The 15,927-nt window shown below is 39.8% G+C and overlaps 7 protein-coding genes across 8 annotated transcripts; 4 read left to right on the top strand and 3 right to left on the bottom strand.

The window, feature by feature from the left end:
• The first annotated feature begins 753 nt into the window (after positions 1 to 753).
• NijB (Ninjurin B) lies at positions 754 to 1,382 on the top strand. 2 transcript variants are annotated; one of them, XM_070280147.1, is made up of 3 exons: positions 755 to 1,016; positions 1,071 to 1,189; positions 1,248 to 1,382. In XM_070280147.1, exons 1-3 carry the CDS (start codon positions 770 to 772, stop codon positions 1,380 to 1,382), a joined length of 501 nt encoding a protein of 166 aa, XP_070136248.1. In that variant the 5' UTR covers positions 755 to 769. The 2 variants fall into 2 exon arrangements, with proteins under 2 accessions (XP_043070050.1, XP_070136248.1); XM_043214115.2 differs by having other exon boundaries at positions 754 to 1,189.
• Positions 1,383 to 1,391: 9 nt separating this feature from the next.
• On the bottom strand, positions 1,392 to 6,313 carry LOC108132755 (short/branched chain specific acyl-CoA dehydrogenase, mitochondrial). The gene is made up of 4 exons (XM_017252297.3): positions 6,158 to 6,313; positions 5,975 to 6,083; positions 2,425 to 2,903; positions 1,392 to 2,229 (listed from the first exon to the last, which is right to left on the bottom strand). The coding sequence occupies exons 1-4, from the start codon at positions 6,191 to 6,193 to the stop codon at positions 1,606 to 1,608; spliced, it is 1,248 nt and encodes a 415-aa protein (XP_017107786.2). The 5' UTR covers positions 6,194 to 6,313; the 3' UTR covers positions 1,392 to 1,605.
• A 643-nt stretch (positions 6,314 to 6,956) lies between these two features.
• On the top strand, positions 6,957 to 7,845 carry RpL26 (ribosomal protein L26). The gene is made up of 2 exons (XM_017252343.3): positions 6,957 to 7,087; positions 7,228 to 7,845. The coding sequence occupies exon 2, from the start codon at positions 7,241 to 7,243 to the stop codon at positions 7,688 to 7,690; it is 450 nt and encodes a 149-aa protein (XP_017107832.1). The 5' UTR covers positions 6,957 to 7,087; positions 7,228 to 7,240; the 3' UTR covers positions 7,691 to 7,845.
• Positions 7,846 to 8,904: 1,059 nt separating this feature from the next.
• arx (asterix) lies at positions 8,905 to 9,675 on the bottom strand. Its single transcript, XM_017252342.3, has 2 exons — positions 9,425 to 9,675; positions 8,905 to 9,367 (listed from the first exon to the last, which is right to left on the bottom strand). The coding sequence occupies exons 1-2, from the start codon at positions 9,599 to 9,601 to the stop codon at positions 9,017 to 9,019; spliced, it is 528 nt and encodes a 175-aa protein (XP_017107831.2). The 5' UTR covers positions 9,602 to 9,675; the 3' UTR covers positions 8,905 to 9,016.
• Positions 9,676 to 9,901: 226 nt separating this feature from the next.
• Positions 9,902 to 11,191, top strand: LOC108132571 (corepressor interacting with RBPJ 1). Its single transcript, XM_017252005.3, has 2 exons — positions 9,902 to 10,085; positions 10,144 to 11,191. The coding sequence occupies exons 1-2, from the start codon at positions 10,014 to 10,016 to the stop codon at positions 11,158 to 11,160; spliced, it is 1,089 nt and encodes a 362-aa protein (XP_017107494.2). The 5' UTR covers positions 9,902 to 10,013; the 3' UTR covers positions 11,161 to 11,191.
• Positions 11,192 to 11,507: 316 nt separating this feature from the next.
• CSN1b (COP9 signalosome subunit 1b) lies at positions 11,508 to 13,368 on the bottom strand. The gene is made up of 2 exons (XM_017251996.3): positions 13,209 to 13,368; positions 11,508 to 13,124 (listed from the first exon to the last, which is right to left on the bottom strand). The coding sequence occupies exons 1-2, from the start codon at positions 13,239 to 13,241 to the stop codon at positions 11,580 to 11,582; spliced, it is 1,578 nt and encodes a 525-aa protein (XP_017107485.1). The 5' UTR covers positions 13,242 to 13,368; the 3' UTR covers positions 11,508 to 11,579.
• Positions 13,369 to 13,855: 487 nt separating this feature from the next.
• Acadvl (Acyl-CoA dehydrogenase very long chain) lies at positions 13,856 to 15,908 on the top strand. The gene has a single exon (XM_017252344.3). It carries the CDS (start codon positions 13,937 to 13,939, stop codon positions 15,821 to 15,823), a length of 1,887 nt encoding a protein of 628 aa, XP_017107833.2. The 5' UTR covers positions 13,856 to 13,936; the 3' UTR covers positions 15,824 to 15,908.
• Positions 15,909 to 15,927: the final 19 nt, after the last annotated feature.

Here is a 15,927-nt window from a genome sequence, read left to right on the forward strand (position 1 = left end):
TTTGGGAAGGTATTAAAATTAAGGCTAAAAAAAAATATTTTTAAATAAGTTCATACAAAAATTATAAAACTTACGTTAAATAAAAACTTAAAACTAAGTTTCAAAACTATAGAACCGCCTCTTCCATCTACAAACCGCACTTGTATCCTTTACGACAGCTGGCTAGTCATTTAAAAAAAAACTATTTCCAAAGAACTTATAATTACCTATCAAAGGTTAACCCTATTAAAAACTTTTTCTACTTTTTTAATTATGGAATGAGGATAGGGCACAAAAAGTATCAATGCGAACCTTGCAAATCCGCAAAAAGGTGACAAAGCAAGCTGTGTTTGCGTATCTTAAAGATACTTAAGTGGATCTTGTTTGTTCAGGTTGTGTGGCACTTTTATGACTTCCCATAAAGACCATAAAGAGAACCACTTTTGCAGAACGGGTATCCTCAAACAAAACATGATAATAATTTATAAAAAAGCTAAGTAAATTAAAAATTTATTATAAACACTATCTGTCGCTCATTTAAGATTCATCTTGGTAGCATACTTTCGGGGGCAATCTTTTAAGTGAGTATCTCAACCCGTGCAATACTTTCCGGGTCAGTCGTCAGACCCAGTTGCCCCAGATATTTGGCGGGTCGTCCAGTTGGGTCAGTGTCATTCCTTTTTTATCGGAATTTTTGAAACCACGAACCGCAAAAGTTTACTGAAAAAGCAAGCAAAGCTTTTGCACAAATATATATTTCAGTGTTTATTGTTTATAAAACACTCGAACGATGGACACAAATGTTGAAAAAATATCTATGGAGGATTCCCCCAACTCCGAGGGGAGTTTCGTCAGTACGACAAGTGGTCCATGCTGTGGCGATCGAGGTGAATTGGATACGGAAATATCAATAGAGGAGCTTGAAGTGGAGAATCAGAGCATTAGTAACTTAGAAACACCCATGAGTAAAAAGAAAAAATGCTCAAGTGACTTATCGGGTGGAAACAGTTATGCCACAAATAAATATGTGGCAGAAGGTAAGTATTCAGTTAATAAATATATATTTTTTAATTATTTTATTTTCATTACAGGCCTCATGGTATTCTTGATATTTTATAACGACAAGGTCTCAACCTATATTTACTGTTTAATTCTGGTGATACTTTCTCTGGTACTTCAGATATTGGTTGGGATAACGCTGATATTTAAGGTAAGTTATATCAATTTAAAAAAAAAAACCTTTTTAAATAATATAAAACACTCCACAGAGACGTCTTAAGCGATTCAAGGGTCGTAGCTACGAAAGAACCAACGATCTTCTGGTAATGGGAGTTTTCTTGATCACAGTGATCAATATAATGCTGGCAGCTTTCACCACAACCGATGGAAACGGCCAAAAATAATATCAACTATTTCCAATTATATTAAAATGTAAATTTAATTGTATTTGATACAATATAACAAAAAGACTATGTGCTAAATGCTAAGGTAACATGGAGAGAACTGAAATCAGATTACCGAAGAAATGTTCCTGCAGTTCTCACACATAAATGCACTTGACGTATCTGACGTACGATATCTCAGCTTGTGTATAGGATTAGATGACAAAGGATTTGGGTTACGATCCTAGCCAGAGTAATCCTTCTTGATGCACTTGGCAATGGTGCTCAGTTGCATGTTGGTGGTGCCCTCGTAGATGGCTCCGATCTTGACGTCACGGTAGTACTTCTCCTGGGGGAAGTCGCGGGTGAAGCCAACACCGCCCATCCAGTCCACGCACTTGATGGCCGCCCTCTGGGCAACCTCGGAGGCGTAGTACTTGGCCATGGCGGCCTCCTTCAGGAAGGGCACACCCTGCTCCTGCAGACGGGCGGCATTGTAGGTCATAAGGCGGGCGGCTTCGATTTCGGTGGCCACGGTGGCGATCTGGTGCTGCATCGACTGGAAGTTGTAGATGGCTTCGCCGAACTGCTTGCGCTCCAGCAGGTAGGGAATGGTGGCATCGAAGGTGCCCTGAGCCAGGCCCACCATCTGGGCAGCAATACCGATACGGCCCTCGTTCAGGAAACCGGCGGCGTACTTGTAGCCATGGCCGAAGGTTCCCAGGATGTTCTCCTCGGGCACGCGGACATTGTCGAAGGTGATCATGCAGGTGCCGGAAGCGCGGATGCCCAGCTTGTCCTCAGGCTTGTTCACAATCAGTCCAGGAGTATCGCGGTCCACAATGAAGGTGGTAATGCCACGGTAGCCCTAAAATAAATGGATTAATATATTACTAAAAGTCTATTATTTCCATTAAAAAAAAGTAGCCCGTTTAATCTTATAACGATCTGAACTTTGATTTCAAAGCGATAAGAGTGGAATAATTTGAAAAACATTAAGATAAGGAATGGAAAATATTATGCAATCGATAGAGCTGCTTGAAAAGTGAAAACTACAACTTACATCTTCAGGCTTGGCGTTGGCAAAGACCAGGAAAACTCCAGCCACATCCGAGTTGGAGATCCACATCTTGGTGCCATTGATCACATAGTCCTTGCCGTCCTTCTTGGCCACAGTCTTCAGGGAGAAGGCATCGGATCCTGCTCCGGGCTCGGTCAGAGCAAAGCTGCCGGCATACTCCTGGGCCAATTTCGGCAGGTACTTGGCCTTCTGGGCGTCATTGCCGAACTTGATCATCAGGGAGTTGACCAGAGTGTTGTGAATGTCCACAAAGGCAGCCACGGCGGGATCGATCTTGGACAACTCCTCCACAACGATGATGTTGGTCATGAAGTTGCAGCCACTGCCGCCAAGCTCGGTATCGATCTCAATGCCCATGAGACCATTTTCGAAGACGGCCTTAACCACAGAGGGATCAAACTTGTGCTCAAAGTCCATTTTCTTGACCAGAGGCTGGATCTGATCCTGGGCCAATTTGGCAACTGAAAGAGATTAGAAAACATGGTTTTAATATGGGTCATAATTTCCAATATTAAAAAAAAAACATTCAAACTATACCATTTTATAAAAGCTTTTTCTGTTAATTGACAAACATTTTATTTCTTGCAACTGATCACTAAAAGCTTTTACTGAAGCTTTAAAAAACTTTTAACTGCACGTTTTTTTCAAAAAATCGTAAGTTTTTGTCTTGTATCTATTGCCTCTTTTTCTTCTAAGGGGCCTGATGTTTACTCTCAGATACATATATGTTTGTATAAGTTGAGGTATATATTCGAGATACTTTGTTTCTATGTGTGGGTTGTGCGTGTGTCGTTTTTTATCAGCAGATTCTTGGAGTTCTCTGATCGCGTGGGGCTCTCTCAGCTCTCCCCATTCTCCTAAAAAACCATTTCTAGTATTCTCGGCATATTTATTATTGATCTTTTTTTAAGCATTTATTTTTTTTTCAGACATTGTTGTGCTGCTTGAAAAGCCAACAACTGGTACACACCCACCTCCTTATATCCTCTCTATTTACTTTCCTGCTTTTTTGTATGCAATGGGAAACGTTTTTTGTGACTCGCTTGGCATGGGATATGCTTAAATAATTCATTTTGTTAACATATTCATCAAGTTTTCCACACCATATGCGATGTCTCCAGCCATTTAGCACCATGTGTTACGTGTCCCACAGGACTTTTATCCTTAACCTACACTATCCTTAAATTCTTCAATCTTTTTCGTTTTTTTTAAGGCAACAAATCTTGTTGTTAAAAGCTTTTCAGAAATATTCTTGGCTGTAGAATGTTTTGTGGTCAACTGTACTGGAATTTTAAAGAATTATATTTCTAGAAAAATTCTCTAATGCGTATTTAGTTTTGTTTCTACATCATTAAATTATGAAATATAGGATAAATATTTTAAAATGGATTTAATATATAAAGTTGGTTTATCTATAAATATATAAAGTTTTATCCAAAAAGTAAAAAGTAAGATGGACGAATCTTGGGTATAGCTGGAAGTCTTAGGAAAAAAACGGATAACAAATATAAAACGATTTAAATCAAAAACCTAATAATATCAGATTTTATTTAATTAAAAACAATTTATTTTAAACACTAGATCACTTAACTTAGGGTGTAAGATAGTGCAATAAAACTTAAACTGAATGTTGTTTTGAAATTATAAAAAAAACCAGTTTTACTTTATGCACTTAGCCACTTTGCATTCAGCTCATATTACGCAACCATCGTACCATATAGACACGCACACTTCCATATTAAATATTAATATTATATAGGAGGCCATATAGATTGAGGGACCAATTGATTGATTGATAAGCGGGACAAAGAAAATTCGTTTTTGGCAAAAAAAAATGAATAATTAATTTAGAAAGAAAATGTAACCATCCCAACTAGGAGCCAGTTGGTTTGCAGGAGAAATACCCCCACTCAATTGGCTCAACTCTCTAGGGAGGGGCGCCCGGCCAGTGCCAGCCCCCGATTGCCCGGCGTGAACACTAGAACAGTGACCACAGGTGGGCGGGGGGCGTGACACAGCCGCATTTAATGCTCTATCACAAGTGTAACGCCTTTTGGTCGACGTGGCTTAAAAAACCCAAAACCAAATTGCTGACTGACTTGTGAAGAAAGGTGCAGGAGGTTTTAAATTTTAAAGGATGTGCTCGGTAGTATAATTTTTTTTTAAGTAAAATTTTTTAAACTTTTTTTATGCTGCGGATAGTTGTTTAAAAACCTGACTTAAACTCGAACTCGCGCTTTGGTACCATTTATTTCTTGATTTTGCCGGCCGCGCTGCGAGGAACGCCAACGCCGGGCAAGAAAAGACGGCGGTGGAAGTCGCTGCTGAACAGCGAAGCGGCAGAAAGCTATATATAGACCACGTGTGTGTGAGACTGGGAGGTATGGCAGGTATATATGTATTGTGTCACCCCACCCCCTTTTTAGGTTTACTTGTGGTACGCGTGCCTGAAAATGTCTTTCTTCTATAACATAGTAAATATAAATAATAAAAGGCAAAATCTATTGAGATTAATGAGGGGAAAATTTTACCCTCAGAAAGCTTGTGATAAGGTCAGACCTTGAACTTGCCAAGCTGGCAGCTTTTTGGCGTAAAACTAAAAAGCTTTGTAAGCCATAAAATGTCCTTTTGGGTTTATATTTTTTTTTTAACACAAAATTAATAATTTTAGATAATATTTACAAAGTTCACTTTCACTGATCACTATTCATTCCGATGCCATTTTACATATTAATTGGATCAATTTTACTTTCAATTGTCTTAAGTAATAAAAATTATTTATATACATAGTTTTACTGTGAAATTTATAAATTAGGCGATGCGGACAACGACTTTATGCAAAAATGTATACATATACATACTTATTTTTTATGAATACGTATATATCTTTCTTAAGGACCTCAGAGGTACATATCAGGACCTTTTAGTTAGCTTTCATTTTCAAAAATTAACCACACATAAAAATAGGAAATAGTTAATAAATAAAAGCATAATAGAAAACATAAAACATTATATAATTTTGGCTAATTTATCTTGGAAATTTTCCGATTTCTGATTAAGACCTGATCATACATTCATACAAAACTATTTAAACATAAATTTCTCCTTTAAAATATTACGTTTGTATTGAAACAGAAATAAAATCTTCTTTCCTGATAATAAATGACATTTTACCTACACTACCTACACTAATCAAAAAATGTGCTTATCTGGCAAGCGACCTCCTCCTCTTCCCTAACTAAACACCCTTTATCAGCAAAAAAAGAAAAAAAATCCAAAAAATATATTAATACACCCAACAATGCAGCACTATACTATAAATGTGCCTTTAGCTAATATTGGAATGGAAATGTTCATAAATAACAAAGAGAACAGCATCAATAGATTTCTGCTTGGAGTTACGTAACTAGACCGACTAGCTAAACAAAATAAAATATCTAATATTGTGGTATGGAAAATAAAGCACGCTTATCATGTTCGGGGACTCAGTTTTACAGCTACAAGTATAAATTCCCCAATGGGGACAACTCACCAGTCTCCTTCATCATCTTCTCGTCGTCGGTGAGGAAGGTGAGTGGTGGGGGAAGACCTGTGGTCGAGGACATCGCAGCATTTTGCTGACGTGCAGCGGCATTTACCAGCTATTATACAAATGAACCAGAAACAAATTAAATTAAAGCCAGAATCTCGACGGGGGGGCGTGGCAACTACTCACCATGCGCACAGGCAGTTTCTTCAGGCTGTTCATCATCTTGAATGTGTTGAAGGTATTAATTCAATCAAGTGGCCAAACTGGGCTCTATACGATCTGTGGAGCAGTTCCCCAAGGTACAACGCTAAAAGTTGACTGCTCAAACACGAGTGAATATTCAATACCGATTCTCCAGCAGCAGCACCGGCGATCAGCAATTCAAGAAGATTTTGAAAAAACTTTTCACCATGCAATAGCTTTTCAACACACTGGACAGTGCAGTGGCTTAAGCGGTTTATGGTTAATGCTTTTTTTTTTAATTTAGCCATGAATTTACGTTTTGTCCTTTATTTTATCAAAATTTCAACATTCAAATTTTAACTTATATAGATTAATTTTATAAGTTAGGATAAACATTTATAACGTATATGTTGGGTTTTATTTATAGGAACTTATAGGAGTATAACTTATAGGAGTAAACTATAAAATTTAGAAATATAACTTTGTCGGCTTAAGTAATAGTTTAGTTTTTAAGGAACTGGATTAGATTTTGTTCATTAATCCTGGAAATAAGCTATATTTTAAATAAAAATATTTATGTTTCTTTTATAAAAAAATACTAAAATTAAAAAAAATACTACAATTGAAAAGTGTAGTATTTTTTATTTTGCCGACACTGCAGTAGCTCTAATACCAATATTCATTCTATATGTACGGTGAATAAATGTAAAAAAAAAGTGATTTTAAATAATGAATAATCGTAATATTCTTTTTAAATCCTTTAAATTAAATTGAAGCTTTTTGTTTTAAGATATTTTACAACCCTGCCCAGTAAAGTGTTACCAGAATATTCAGTTACAATGTTTATGGAAACTTTTTAGAAGCCCTGGTTTGCTGGATGACTCGCCCTCCGCAAATCTGGTCTCTTTCTTTTTAACCTCTCGTTTCGGCTAGGTCTGTTCGCCACACGTGGCTTTATCTTTAATTTTCTAATATTTAAGTAAATAAATCGAGCTACCGTCTCAAAAATATTGCCTGTGTGTACCTTTGCAACCGTTCCAGTCACTTATCAAAAAACCGTATTTTGTTTACAGGCGCACAAGCAAGATGAAGCAGAATCCGTTCGTGTCGTCGTCGCGCAGGAAGAACCGCAAGCGTCACTTCCAGGCGCCCTCGCACATCCGCCGCCGCCTCATGTCCGCCCCCCTGTCCAAGGAGCTGCGTCAGAAGTACAACGTGCGCTCGATGCCCATCCGTCGTGACGACGAGGTGCAGGTGATCCGCGGCCACTTCAAGGGTAACCAGGTTGGCAAGGTTGTCCAGGCCTACCGTAAGAAGTTCGTCGTCTACGTCGAGAAGATCCAGCGCGAGAACGCTAACGGCACCAACGTCTATGTTGGCATCCACCCCAGCAAGGTGCTGATCGTCAAGCTGAAGCTCGACAAGGACCGTAAGGCCATTCTGGAGCGGCGTGGCAAGGGACGTCTGGCCGCTCTGGGCAAGGACAAGGGCAAGTACACCGAGGAAACCGCCGCCCAGCCCATGGAGACCGCGTAAATGTCGGGAAACAGCCAAGTGGACCAGCCAATGTGACACACTGTTTACTGTTTTTACCATACGGATTAGAGTGTAAAAAACTAAACAACAAAAAAAATAGCCTGTGAAAATGACTCCTTTCTTTACAATAAAGAATAGTTCTTTTCATAAACGGATGATTTGATGTTTTGATTAAAAAGTGGATAAAGCAACAACTTGCTGCGAGTGTGTGTGTTTCTTCGAACAACACTTATTGAGTCTCTACTTCAAGTTTAAAACTTCAGTGGTTATCTTAACAATAGCAATGTTTCACGAATACTAATGTCCTAATGTCCTTTGTAAAAAATGGAAAACAAAATGCTTCTTATAAATATCGGTATCATTTATCTATACACCCAGTTGGATTAACTTTTTATGACTGAAATATTGAATGAAACATGGTCTTTATAAACTTGTAACACTGTCTAGCTTTGAACAAACGAGATCTAGTCATCTGAAAAAGTAATTCACTTTTTCCCTAACTCTATAACATAGTAAACATATATGTACAATAATTTTCAATTTTTCTTCAGTGTTCTTTTAGTTCAGTTCGTTAAGTGTTACAACTACTTTATCGCAGTTTCATTATATTGTCAAAAGTTAATTTTCTGATGTCTTTGAAATCATTTTTGAGTTTTATTTTTTTTTTCAAACAGTTGTGAGTTTTGTTTTCCTGAGTTTTCTTTAAAACCGTTTCGAGCTTTCAGATTTTTGTCTTGGACTATTATTTTTATTTCAGTTTTTCCCAAAAAGGTTTAGCGATTAGTTGGATTACAACATAGATTTTAAGATATTATTCCCTTCTGGTTTGCAAGAAACAGGTTTTTATAATCCATTTTTTGGGTTCAATTAATAATATTAAAACGATCTAGTGTGGTTTTTTGAGATTTGGATATTTTTTAAATAATAAAAAATTCCTTTTTCTATATGGCCGTAGAAAATGTACTATTTATATTTATGTCCTATTTACGACTTTATAGTAAGATCGTATTGCAGAATAAGTCGTGGAGATAAATTGAAGTTTAGGGATGCCGAACATTGCAGATTGAGTCGTGGAGATAAATTGAAGATTAGGGGTGCCGAACGAAAACGGTATGGGAATGGGAAGCAATCCAAAAAGAGAAATTCCAAACTTATGGATCAAACATCAAAATGTAGATATTTGAAACCTTTAACAATTGATTAAGCCCTGTGTGACTGGTTATACATAGTTATTTAACTAACAAAGCTAACAAAAAATCTTATACTTAGTATTATTATTTGCAGGATTATTACAAGAAACTAAGAACATTTGGTAGTTATTCATGATCACCGTCTGTTAGACGAGTTGCGATCGTAGGGCATGGGTCTGTTCCCTTTTCGGGGTTCTTGTGACTTGTTCTTTTTAGGCTGTTCCTCATTGTCGTAGTCATCTCCGAAACGACGGCGATTCTCTTCCTTAATAAACGCCTTCCTTTGCGAGGGAAACAGCCCATTAGGCTCACGGACAATGTTAGCACTGGAGCAATAGGCCTGGGGGTCATAATCGGGCACATTAACATCATCCCAATTTTCTTCAGACTCTATTTTTGCGTGTTTTGTGTCGTCGTTTATAACAGCCGCAGCACTGGTCTGATATTGAACTATGATCTTCCGATCCTCACAGAATTTGACATGTTGCTATAAGAAATTTGCTGATAATTCATAGTGATAATTTTGAAGATTGGGGTCACTTACGAAAAACTCGGGCTCTGGGATCAAATGAATCTTGTTAAATGGGCAAACTTTCAATTCCACCGTGTCTTTGTGAATTTCTCTGCACTTGAGGATATGCTGCTGAAGTTTCTTGCGCAACATTTTGTGCTCTTTATTGTATGGACAATAAACCATAATAGATTCGTCGTAGTTTTCCATTTTCGATGCTTAAAATAGTACAAGCGACTAGTTATTCAGGAGAGGCGCTATAAGCAAGAGTGTTGGAAAGCGTACTTCTGCTTAAAAACATATGTGTTGGAAAAAATTTGGTAGTTCGTGTTTTGGAATTCTGTATGATATATTGTTATGAAATAATGTTTTTACATTTTTTAACTTTACGATTAAATGTAATGGAATAAAAACTCTCAAATATAAAGTATTTTATTAAAAATAAGTGTTGGTAACATATACCTATCGATAAGTCTATTAAACTATCGAAATATCTATTAAACTTTTGCAACACTGTGTTGACTTTTTTATAAACAAAGCAGTCCCCCTGAAAATTGTTTGCAGCACAATTTATAAATTCTTTATTCGGGTCAGACTGGGCAGATAAATAACCAACAGCAAGATGGGAAAAGGTTTCAACAATTACATGTGCAAAAAGTTCTTCCATCCCGCGTCCAGGGATAATTTAAAGCGAGTGAGTACTGGATTTTCCTCTGATGAAATACCAATTAATAAAAGTAATTTTTTTTTAGGTATGGATGGCAGAGCAGCAAGCTGAGGCTTACAAAAAGAAGCAAGAGGAGCTGCGTAACCAATATGAAAAGGAACAGAATTTACATGAGAACAAGGCAATGCTGAGCAAGGACAGCAAAGACAAATTAAGTGTAAATTTTATGTACGAGCCGCCGCCAGGCGTGCGGAAGGAACGCGAAAAGGATGACAATGAGCCCGAGTACAAGTTTGAGTGGCAACGAAAGTATAATGCACCCAGAGAGTCGTACTGCAAGGGGGATACGGAGATCAGGGATCAACCTTTCGGCATCCAAGTGCGAAATGTTCGTTGCTTGAAGTGCCACAAGTGGGGTCACATAAATACGGACAAGGAGTGCACCATGTACAGCATTTCTATGAGCGAAGCCCGTAAAATTCACGCCGAAACCGAGGCCGACGACATTATGGCCAAGAACGTCCTCGAGGAACAAATGAAGGAAGATGGTCTGATGATGAAACGATCGGCTTTGGAGCTTCAGAGCATCAAAATAAATCAGCAAAAGCACCAACTGGTGCCAAGCGATGGCGAGGAGGAATCCAACCACCTTCAGCAAAATCCAGAGTTAGTGTTTCTTAAATCTCTGACAAAAAAACAAAAGCTAAAGTTGCTTAAAAAGCTGGAGAAAATTGAACGAATGAAACGTAAGGGCGAAGGCATCAAGAAATCCAACAAGAAGAAATCCAAAAAGCAAAAAGACGACAAGGACAGCAAAAAGAAAAAGAAATCCAGGAGGAAGGAGAGAAAATCTTCAGATAATGATAGTTCGTCGTCCTCATCTTCTTCGGAAAGCAGTGACTCTGAAGATGATCATAGAAGTCATCACAAAGATGCCAAGAAACACGTTTCGAATAGATCAAGGGATTCGGAGGAACGCCACCATCGCCGCAAAGATGAAAAGAAACATCGCAGAGATCGATCTCGATCAAGGGATCGCTCTCGCTCTACCAGCCGGGACAGGAGAAGAGAGAAAGATCGCAGAGATTACTCAAGGAAATAGAATAGTGGTCGACTCATCACTAAAACCATAACTTTTTGTACTTTTTATGAATAAATTTAAAAAAAAAAATCAGTAAAACTTATTTTTTATTTATTTTTTGAAGATAAAGGTGTTCCGCGATGCAGTTTTTACAGTTTTTGAAGGGGATCCCCCAGAAAAATGTTCAAAAAATCTAAAAAATATTGAAGCATCAATCTACAAATCTTTTAAGGTGTTTCGATCTGGAATCCGGATGGAAATGGCAAAAATACAGCCACATTGGCTTTTTTATACAACTTTTAAAATCGATACCCATAGTTTGGAAACATCATGAATACCCTGGATATCCGAAATAAATCAACTCGCAGTTAGCTTCGCTAAAATTCTTTATTCCATCACATATGTGTGATATTCAAATATTTATGGTTAGTATACAGGGTTTAGATCCTGGCCAGCTGAGCGGTTGTGGAGGATCCGGCAGATACGCAAAGCTCGGCGCCATGGTTACTGCCACCCTCCCGCGAGATGCTCTTCACGTGAATGTGGCTTTTCAGCATGGCAGCACGAAGGATGAGCATCCTGGTTTGTCGTTGGTACTGCTTGCCCATGATCAGAGCCCTTTCGAATGTGCTGTTTCTTTGATCGGCTTCCTTGGCGTACAGGATCTTGTTGTGGGAGTCGATGCGTGCCTGGATCTGCCCATCCAATATAAGCTGCATCACCTCGTTCTCCAAGTCGCCCACGGATGAATTGAAAGCCATGGCCATTTTGTGCATATCAGCCGACATGTAGGGACTAAAGTATTGAATCAAAGCCCGATTTCGTATTTTGGTGTATAGATTGGTGACATGGGGAGCTATATACATGTCCACAAGTAGGTTGTCCTTGATCTCGTCCAGTAAAGTCAGACAGGATGCGTACTTGCTTTCGTAGAACTTGAATATTATATCTCTAATCTGCGGTCCCCATTCTAGGAACAGTTTGAATGATGTGGACGCTATAACGAGTCGTTTCAGTTCCTGCCGATCGAATGTGGCCAAGGCGCAAAGACCACCGTACACCGCCACATTGTTCGTGGAGATCATCTCGGGGAAATCGCAGTGGTCGAAGTTGGCGTTTAAGAAATGCTTGGCAGCCACCTTGTACTTTTTCTGCTGCAGTTCCGCCAAGCCTGCAGCACACTCCAACCGCGTGTGGACTTGGGCGTTTGCTTCCTTGGATCCCTCGGAAAAGTCTGGCGTGCTTTCCGCCTTGGAAATGTAGCTCATCACATGCGCCCAGTTTTGGAGATAAATGGAGACCTTAATCACGTTAAGGCACATGTTGACAACATGCTTGCCGCTGGTGCAGTAGTCTCTGGCCCGCGAATAACACTTTAGGGCATTTGTGAGGTCTCCGCAGCTGAGATAGTGGTCAGCCAAATCGTCATGTCCACGACGTATGCTCTCTTTGATCGAGTTTGATTTGTAGTTCTTCAAATCCGAGTCTAGTTTCTCCAGCTTCAGGGCAGCCTTCTTCATCTTAGTGTCCACCCAACCTGCGTCGTATGCAAAGGCATCCTTTTCGCCGGCAGGTTGAGCTTGTCCCTGAGCTTGGGCCATTGGTTGGGCGGCAATATCCGGCAAAGGAGCAACTGCCGGCACAGCACCACCACCGGCTGGAGCTGCTTGGTCACCACCTGCATTTCCCAACGGAGCCGGAGCATTACCGGCAGTTAGATCGCTCAGGCGCTTATGAAGTACCTGGTAAAGATTTACGTTGTAGGTGGTCTGCACATAGGTAATGGCCATCTTCAGGGCTTCCACCGCCAAGCTGGGACAAACGTCGGCCACATAAATCAGGCGGTGCAGTCGCACTATGCCGGTATATTGATTTGCGTACACCTCCAGATCGATGTTGGGATTTTCCACAACAATAGGCTGCTCCTCGTTGTTTTCATTATCCTCGTTTGGCGGTGCATCCACTTGCATCGGCTCCACTGCGTTCTTTTGTTTAAAAAATACATATAAAAATAAAGAACTCTCGTTGAAAAATGTGTGTGAAAAAGATGTGAATTAATGGCAAATCACCTGCATTAGTGGCGGCATCGGCAGCACGGGCATCTTGCGTCGATTTACTGCGTAAAATTCAAGATAAATACGGATTGTTTCCTGAATTCCCTTTTTGCTAATATTTTATGCCCGATTTGCAATTCTAGGGTTGTTGACAATATTAAAAAATTTATCGATATATAAATGAATTCGATAAATGTATATCGTGAGACTAAAATTTTACTCGTGAAATACTGAGTTCCGAAAAATTTTACATATGTACATACTAATTTTACATACATTACATTACAAACATTATTTGACTATAAACAAACAATTAAACAATAACAAAAATGTTTAAAACCTTGTAAATAGGTGGAATTGTATCTGATCCTATCATAATTGATGTTAAACATGCATTAAAGGTTCCTTTTATGGACATTAAAGGGACCTCCCCTGACCTAATTAACTTATATTCAGCTATAAAGCTACCTATATAAGAATATTTTATTAATTCAAGTTTTTTTTTAAGCAAGATATTTAAGTTGTGAATATGTTTTGGAGAGTTTTAAAATATCTTTATTATAAACTCGAAGAAATAACAGTTTGACCTTTCAACCCTTCACTGTGACTTTATCAGCTGTCCCCTCTGTGGCCAACAGCATCGCTATAAAATGATCGCACTTTCCAACACTGCAGTCTGATTGGAAGAAGCAAACATAGCATTGATCTTGGGAGAGTACAAAGTTCGACTTTCTTTCGTAAATATGTGGAAATACAGGACCTTGAATAATTGCAATCTGGCCGTGAGCTCCCTCATCTGCAGCCGTTTGCCAGCCAACCAAGCCAAATTTAATGCAGTATGTAACAGCCGAAACAAGTCCACTGTGACCGAAAATCAATCTTTTATGGCCAACATTTTTCGAGGGTCACTGGTTTCCAAACAAGTCTTTCCCTATCCAGATGTTTTGACGGCGGAACAAAAGGAATTGACCAACAGCCTCATAGACCCGTTTGAACGCTTCTTTTCGGACGTTAACGATGCAGCCAAAAGCGATGCCAACGGAAAAATGGATGATGACGTAGCGAAGGCGTTATGGGAACTCGGCGCGTTCGGAATTCAAGTACCATCAGATTTCGGTGGCTTGGGCTTGAACAATACTCAATATGGAAGACTTTGCGCCATTGTGGGGGCCAATGATTTGGGCCTCGGCATTACCATTGGCGCTCACCAAAGTATCGGCTTCAAGGGAATACTTTTGTATGGAACATCTGAGCAAAAGGCCAAATACCTTCCGAAAGTGGCCGCCGAAACTGTTTATGCTGCATTTGCTCTTACGGAGCCCAGTTCTGGCTCGGATGCTGGATCCATTCGCTGTCGAGCGGTAAAGACTCCGGATAACAAATACTATGTCTTGAATGGCTCCAAAATCTGGATTTCCAATGGAGGCATTGCTGAAATCATGACCGTTTTTGCCCAGACCGAAGTAGTGGATCCCAAGACTGGCCAGAAGAAGGACAAAGTTACAGCCTTTATAGTGGAGCGTTCGTTTGGAGGAGTCACCAGTGGCCCGCCAGAAAAGAAAATGGGTATCAAGGCCTCGAACACCACAGAGGTTTACTTCGAGGATGTGAAAATTCCGGTGGAAAATGTTCTGGGCAAGGAAGGCGATGGCTTCAAGGTGGCCATGAATATATTGAACAATGGTCGTTTTGGAATGGGAGCCACCCTCTCCGGAACCATGAAGAAATGCATTGAACTTGCCACTGCCCATGCCACCAACCGAGTACAATTCGGGCAGCATCTTAAGAACTACAAGGGAATCCAGGACAAAATCGCACAAATGAACATTCTGCAGTACGCTACTGAATCGATGGCGTTCGCCATTGCCCAAAACATGGATGCTGGTAGTCAGGACTACCATTTGGAAGCTGCGATATCTAAGATCTATGCCTCTGAATGTGCCTGGACCGTGTGCGACGAGGCCATCCAAATCCTGGGAGGCATGGGCTACATGGTTGAGACGGGTCTGGAGAGAGTTCTGCGAGACTTGCGTATTTTCCGCATCTTCGAGGGCACAAACGATATTCTCCGGTTGTTTGTCGCCTTGACTGGCATCCAAAACGCTGGCTCGCACCTGAAGGAGCTGCAACAGGCCTTCAAAAACCCAGCCGCCAATCTGGGACTAATATTCAAGGAGGCTTCAAAGCGGGCTGCATCCACAGTCGGCCTGGGCGGCACCGACCTCAGTGTTCATGTGGCTGATGAACTGTTGCCATTTTCCAAAAAAACCGCTCATTGCATTGATCTTTTTGGTCAGACGGTGGAGGAGCTGCTTATCCGATACAAGAAGGACATTATCCACGAACAGATTTTGCTTACCAAACTGGCAAACGCTGCCATTGACATATACTCCATGGTTGTAACACAATCGCGGGCCACTCGGGCTGTAAACCTTAATTTGCCCACCGCCCAGCACGAGCTGAACATGACCAAAGCTTTAACCATTCAGGCATCCGACCGAGTGATAAACAATCTCAAGGATATCACTTCCAGCCGGCAAAAGGCGCTCAACGAACAAATTTCGGTTATAGCCGGAACCATCTTCGAAAACGGAGGTGTTAACACAACTGGTATCTTAGACGAAAATTAAAACGAATTTTTTGTATATTTTTTACTTAGATAAAATTTAAATTGTATAAACTGCATGTGCTTTTGAAATAAATTATAGAAATGTACTTTTTTTGAATGATTTTT

The sequence above is a fragment of the Drosophila bipectinata genome, chromosome 3L (genome assembly GCF_030179905.1).
Source record: "Drosophila bipectinata strain 14024-0381.07 chromosome 3L, DbipHiC1v2, whole genome shotgun sequence".
Lineage (NCBI taxonomy): Eukaryota > Metazoa > Arthropoda > Insecta > Diptera > Drosophilidae > Drosophila > Drosophila bipectinata.